At 39.5% G+C, this 7,607-nt stretch overlaps 1 protein-coding gene across 1 annotated transcript in view; it reads left to right on the top strand.

Moving 5' to 3' along the window:
* Window positions 1-7,154: 7,154 nt before the first annotated feature.
* Window positions 7,155-7,607, top strand: part of LOC118322982 (cytohesin-3-like) — a 37,048-nt gene continuing 36,595 nt past the window's right edge. Inside the window, 1 exon segment of the mRNA XM_035654872.1 lies at window positions 7,155-7,487. Coding sequence (XP_035510765.1) covers window positions 7,469-7,487 — 19 coding nt within the window. The 5' untranslated portion in view covers window positions 7,155-7,468.

Raw genomic sequence — 7,607 nt, 5'->3', positions numbered from 1 at the left:
AAAAAAAGAGAAAGAGAGAGAGAGAGAGAGAGAGAGAGAGAGATCTATAGATGAAGGATAAGTCGGGTTATCTTTATTCTGTTTTTGCCAACCACCATTTGTACCCGCAGAAAAAAAAGGGGTTGTGGAATAAAGATTATAGAGTTTTAGCCTTTGGCATTTGCAGCAGCTCACGTGTTTTATTTGACTGAGTGTGAAAGAGTGATAATACTGCGAATGGAAATGGCAAGGATTCAATTAAAGCTGCAATGCAGTATATTTAATGTACAACCCACTTTCTTACACATTATTCATAAACTTTAAACTATTTTTATTTCTGCGGGATCTGGAGAGTTGGTGTCTTTGGATTTTGTTTTTCAGCCTTTAAAAATGTAGTGGTGTTTTTTTTCATTTATCCAGGTTTCCATATTCCATGTAAACTTATAGAAGTTACCTCTTTTTTATTATAGATGGTGAACTGAGTCTGAAAGTTGAGTCCCTTTCCCAGAGCCTGCATACACTTTATAAACTTTATAATCTCAATAGTAAAAGTCTGTCTCTCAGACTCAATAGGTTTTACTTATTTGCCAAGAGTTTGATGAGAAGATTGATACTATGCTTGTGTCTGTAAGGCAAATATAGGGGGATATATACCTGGAGCCAGTAGCCGCTTAGCTTAGCTTAGCATAAAGTCTGGAAACAGCTAGCCTGGTTTTGTCCAAATGTATCTGTACAAAAACTGCAGTGTAAAAACAACAATATGCCGTTTTATGGGGCTAATGTGCTGGACTACACTTTGGTTTTTGTAAGGATGTAACAAACAAAATAAAACATGTTAATCAGTGAGCTTTAGAGGTGCTAGTAGGGAGATGTTATTGAACAGTGCCAGGCTTCCCCATTTCCAGTCTTTATGATAAGCTAACTGCAGGCTCCAGCTACACATTTACTACAATTGATGTAGTATTGCGCTTTATAATTAACTACAATTGTCAAACAAACAACTGCCTGGTGAACAGTATATGCCAGAGTTTCTGGAACTATGATACAAAACACACAGGCAATATAAATCTATTGCAGGTGAATAAAAAGAAACTCAGAACTGAACTCCACAGTTTCCTTCACTCAACAAATCCATTATTTCATTTATTTTGGCAATAACAACTTTGTTTTTTATCCACAATCAGACTGTTTTCCCTGTAAGGTTGAACCAATCGCAATGCAATTATCCACACCACATATTTGAGCCTTTAGATCACGTCTCTGTTACACATAATTTTTGAAATCCAAACTGTTTGTCTGCCATCAGCTTTGTGCTTCCCAACCAAACAGGAAATAAGGCCTGATTTTTACAAAATTGGAGCAACTTAAATGTCATGTTTTGTTTGGAATCAGCTCCTGCACCAGACAAATGTTTCATACCTTAAAACCTGAATCAAGATACTGAAATGAAGAAGAAAAAAATAATATACTTCCCATCTCAAATGTTTATTCGCTTAAAAAACAACATTTCTTTTGTGACGTGATGTCCATCAGGATGACTGACATACATTAATACATCACGCCCATGCATGGAGAATGGATTACTGATGCTAAATGTAATCAAACATTAATCCACATGATTTGAGCTCTGATGCATTAGTCTTTAAACTGTGATTCACGCTGATCCCCCTCACCCTCAATTTGAGGTTTTGCCGGAGCCGCAGCGTCCTCTTTGTGGTTATTTGAATAGTTACACCTTCAGTTTGAATGCTGTTGGACGAGAGGCGTATGCAAAGCGTTTAAAAGGATGACATCAGGTGCTGAGATGAGCTGACCTCAAAACTGAATCAAAGGAGTGGGGGAGGAGACAAGGAGGAAGCAAAAAGAGAGAGAGGGGGAAATGTGGAGGAGGGAGATTTTGTGTGTGTTATATTTGCTGTAGTCATATTGTAGCACTGAAATAGGTCATACAACCAAAAGAGCATTCAAATATGTGCTTCTTCTGGGGAGGTGCTAGTGTGACATGTTTCTGTTTTCATATTGTAAACTTTCCTCTTTTTTTAAAATAATTTACACTCCTACATACATTTGTTGTATAAGCACAGTTTTAAATTGTGCACAGCATCAAAAATCTGTAAGCTTTGTGATGGACGGTCTCAAAAAACGCAAATATTACTCTTTATTTTGCATCATTTTCATTCCAGCAGCATCAGTATATTGAATATAATGATAGGTTTACATTATCTGTGTAAATCGTTGGCTGCATTTGACTTAACAGCTTATATTTTTATATATCACAGAGAGGTATTAAAGGATCATAGTTCAGCTATTGATGCTTCATGCTTTTATGTTATTGTTTGATTCAGCATGTTGCACTCTTATACTGCAGTACCCTCATCACATAATCTGATAATCACTAAAATAACATCTTCAGTAACTGATAATCATGATATGTGTTCATTTCATAGTTGAGTATTTGGGGTGTAAAACCTTTTTTGTAAAGTTTGAGAATGAACTATATGCTCAGTAAGGAGGAATAACCTTTACGGCTTGTTATGTAACCACAGCAGGTCTTGGAGGATTGTACTTTAAATGTAGGAACACACACACACACACAGGTTCTCTGGTATACACTGCTGCCTTTGTGCCCAGCAGACTCCAAATAAAGACCCTACTTATATGTGTCCTTGGATACAGAAAAATCAAGTCAACTTTGCCCTTCGATCAGATGGCGGCAGGAAAGAAGTGGTCGAGATGTGGAGCTGGATATTAAACCAACGCCAAGGAAGGAGGAAATCCTGCTGCCCTCTGCTTCCTGTGACCTCTGTCACACACACAAGATTAACCCTCTCACCTTCCACAATAGGAAGGAGGCGTCAAAACCTCGTCATATCCCGTGGTTTTGGGCAGTCTATCCCATGATTTGGGGTATAAACACATAGAGGAAGATGGACGGGGAACTCCCAGGCATCAGTGGAAAAAAGATCACTTCCGAATCAGCCTCACATTAGGGGGCAAAAATTATTAAATCAGAGTATTTCTGTGGTGAAATTCAGTGTTTGATTTTAGAGTACAGTCATTCCTAGCGGTTCAGCGCTTTGAGCTAGATCAGTGGTCGGCTCCAGAGCTGCATGTGGCCCCTCTTCAGGGGCTCCCTGTGGCTTTGACAAAATTCGTAAGAAAAAAAAAAAAATTTTCATTTATCATTGTTGTTAAAGTGATTCTTACAATGTCCAATTGCAAAAATGTGTTGCCATTACACACCTAATAAAAGAATGTTTGAACATTTCATCAATTTAAACGTGCGTCTTATGTTTCCACTATATTTTGCTGAACCTCAATAGCGGTGGCTTCTAGGCTTGAATCTCCCTAGCTACCACAGATACAAACAAACAAACAAACAAACAAACAAAAAAGTATTATGTAATAGTGCGTTTACCACCAACACTGCTGACTTACCCGTACACTTGAAATTAACATGCTAACAATTTTTTTTATTTTGGGCAATTATAATGTTCATCATGTTCATCATCTTAATTTAGCATGTTAGCATGCTGACATTACACATATAGCTGAGGATGATGGCAATATCATTAGTTTTGCAGGTATCTGACCTGATGATGGCACTATAGAGGGAAAGTCAGAGTTTCTAGGATGCATCACTTGCAAACCATGAATGTTTGTACCAAATTTTGTGCCAATCCGTCAGATGTTGAATTATTTCACAGGATAAGTGAAAACTATTGAGCATGAATGGCAACCCATCCAATAGTTAAAATCGCAGTGTGGACCAAAGTGGGTCGTACTCACCTCCAAATTGAAATGAAATTCACTGCATCACAGCTTCAATGCCTCAAATTAATAACCTCAACAAGGTCCTATAATTTACAAGGTTGTAACCACAATTTCTTCCTTAACTTTAAACATAAGAGTGCTCCTCACTGGCTCCTCAAATCCCTTTTATATTTCCAGAAAAAAGCAGCATCCAGATACATCCGTGGGGTTCATGCTATGGAATGTGATTCCAGTTGATTACATTATGAAGGGGATGGTTTTTGGGGAGGTGGAGGTGGAAAAACAGGGCTTGGTTATATGTGTGTGTGTGTGTGTGTGTAATAGTGGGTGGGGGGTGTCATCATTTTTAAGGAGAGTAGGTGATCACCCTCTGGGCATTGCCGTGGTGACTGGAGCATATGAAGAGCTCTGACTGCTCAATCAGGTCACGTGAAGTCGGTCAGGAGTACCACAGACGTTTCCCATGATGGTCGCCCTAATCTGCCAGACGTGTGTCCCCCTGGGGGTGTGGGTCAGACGGCCCGAATACCCCACGCGTGTTCACTTCAAGCCATGTTATGACTTTGTGGCCTTTGTTGGAGGTGAAAGAGTCCAGTTAAGTCTAATGTGCTCTAAATCGACTGAACCAAATTATCATTTTGTTGATTTCACAGCTTTTAAATTGTGTGTGCTCATATTCCCTCTCATCATGAGGGTATCTGGGCCACAGTGAGAGGTTTCTCTTATGACTCATAAACACATTAGCATGACATTTATGTGGAATAGAGCGTACTGAGTGTGTTTGTGTGCCAGGAAGACAGACTGAGGAATCTAATTGCTTTTAATGGAACTTACTTCGCCTCACAATGAGGACGCTCTGCTTGACCAGGTCCGGCACTGACATAAATGGACAGTAACTCTGTATTTGTCTAAGCATATTCCCAAAGCTATTGCCGACATTATGCATATGACCTATTTTCCACTTGTAGCACAGAGAATATTCAAAGCGGGGCTTGCTCTGTGTGGTAACTACTTTGCATCAATCCACCTTGTATGTAAAACCTCATAACTAGTGGAATTGTAGTGGCAAAGACTCTTCCTGGGCTCCAAACTGGAGGGGCTTCACCCAGATTACTAAAACACTCCCTATTTCCTTGTTTTCTCATTCTCAGTCAGCACCAGATTCAAACTTACCAAGAAATACAATATACACATCTCTTTGTGACATCTCCAGGAATTAAGTTTCCTTTAGAAACACATGGTTAGGTCTTCACAGCCCACACTTCATGCCAGAATGAAGAGAAAACAAACACTGTCTGGATGCATGTATCCAAATATCCAGCCATTCCTGGAGAGCTGATATAGTCACACTTACCCACCACCGTAGGGACGTTTATCCAGGTGTAACTTCACAAGCTCGCTGTAGGTCTCCAGTTTCTCTCCCTCTTGTCATCCAGCAGAAGACTGGATCACGCTGGATCGAAGGGGTTCAGTGGATTGTGTAATCTTTTGGCCCCGCTGATGTGAACTTGAAGAAAATGACTCATTTTAGCCTCTAAAATGTCTGCTCATCCCCTGTTACTATTACTCATTTGGAGGAAGCAAACTTAAGCTGATTAATTTCTGTTTATATCAGCTGGCAATATAACAATCCATTAAAAGTGAACTTGCAAATGTCTGCAGTAGCAGTTATCAGTCAATCTGATTAGACATGGAATATTAGCCAAATGATTTGCTTTTTCTTCCACTTAAAACAAATACATTGTGAAGTTATAGCCTTAACCTCACAACTCTAAGAAATAGTGACAGGAGAATTGTTGGTGTTATGTCTGGAGACCGTCACTTTGTTTAGAACAGAGGATTGAGAATGAAACATTTGTCCAAAAGAGACACCTATGAATAAACAAATGACTGAATACATTAAAACATCTGTTCATGCTTGACCATTGGAGTAATGCACACAGGAAGTGAGACCCCCTCCTTCTTTGCGGAGGCAGGAATGCTATAATTGAAACCATGTGTGTTGTAGAAACAAGCTCTGTAAAGCTCTCTCTCTTTCTGTGTATGAACTTCATCCCACTATTTCCTAGCCTGATGGCTCTACCTGCTTATGTAAGAGTCTCATCTACAAATCCTCATAGTCTGACCTGAAATCAGTCTTTTATATTTAGGATTGGTACCTGCTCAGAGTATATTGATGTGAATGTGCTATTTCTCAGTATTTTGAGCTTTTGTAAGTTAATTTGCTGAATCGTATTTGGACACATGTTCGAGCCAGCTCTTGCACACAATATTCCCCACAAATCTTTCTATCTTTCCTTGAAAATGTGTTGCCTGTGTCCCTGCTCCATAAAGCCCTGCTGACCACAACATGAAAGATGGAGAAAGATACAGTATGAGAAGAAATGTGGAGATGCCACCCTAGTGTCCACCAGCTCCCTGTCTGTATATGATAGCAAATAAATATTCATCTGTGTGTGGAAATGTATTCATAAACATCTGAAAGTATCTGATGTTGATATTTAGTGATGGAGGAAGTATTCAGAGCACTTAAGTACTAATACTACACTTGCTGTTAGTAAAAATGCATTGAAAATGTTTAAATTGTACATAAATATTAGCGGGAAAACATCTATTAAAAGTAAAAGTAGTCAAGGTGGACCACCACCACAACTTCTTTGTATAGGACTCAAGATGGATTAATCTGCTGATTATTTTCTCCATTAATCGATGGAGATCAATTTGTCCAACCAATAGTACAAACCTCAAAATGATTAAACTTAATGAGCTGAGCCTATACTCATATACAATATCATATATACAGTATATATATATATACATTCTTAATAGAGCAACCATAACTCATTTTTCTTTTTACCCAATAAACTCACATCTGAGTGTAGAAAATAAAGATTAAAAATACATTTGAAGCCTAATACACATTTACTGGCACACAATGTCACACACACATCAGAAAGAAATCCAATTATGGCAACAACTGTATAATAATCACCCGTCTAAAATAAAAAAAATTTCTTCTGATCTATTCCAGTACATGTTAATATAAATTCCCATAAAGTCTTGACTAAAATGTAGCCAAATCTCACAGCAACCATGTCGCATAATCAATGAAAGCATGATAACCTCACTATTGCCTGGAGTCACGTGAGCGCTGATCAGTGATGACTGCTGACGCGCAGCACGGGCTGTGTAGCGGAGCTGGGATGGGATTAACAACGAGTGTCAAGCTACCCAGAAATACAACAAACACTACCGGTTGTCGGCTCCAAAATAAAAAACCGCGCTATCTGTCACACCTTTACGTCTTTTATTTTGAAGGCGACGTCACCTGCACTTCCTATTCGGTTCCGGACGCGTGTCGGCCGACTTGACGCAGCGATGTCAACTACTCTCCCGATACTAGTGGAGTGAAGGCGCATTTGGAGGGATAACGATACTCCGCCACTGTGGTGCGAAAAGACATCGCCGCTGCCGCTCCAGAGACACACCGCTCACCGGAACCGGAGGGACCGCCTCGGCCGTGGCTGTGAGGCGTAAATGGCCACAACATTTCCTAAAAGAAGCCGCTGCCCGTGAGACAACCTGTGCACCAAATGCGTCCTGGAAATTAGGACGCGCATTTTGCTTCAAATTAGACCCTTTTTTTTTAATCGTACAAGGGAAGTTTCTGGGACCGATTTTAATTTTTTTTGATTTTGATTTACAGGCTGCAATCATGGACGAGGACAACCAAGGTATGATTCATTCAATGCAATACAGACCGCTTAACTGTGGCTATTTCAGTACTAACAGTCAGGAGACATGTGCCTCTGTAGCCTGATAGTGTCTCTCAATTTAATATAATAATAATAATA

The sequence above is a fragment of the Morone saxatilis genome, unplaced genomic scaffold (genome assembly GCF_004916995.1).
Source record: "Morone saxatilis isolate NCDOM2014 unplaced genomic scaffold, NCSU_SB_2.0 Contig14, whole genome shotgun sequence".
Classification (NCBI taxonomy): Eukaryota; Metazoa; Chordata; class Actinopteri; family Moronidae; genus Morone; species Morone saxatilis.
The sequence above is the reverse complement of the archived record's forward strand: the minus strand, read 5'-3'. Positions and strand labels throughout refer to the sequence as shown.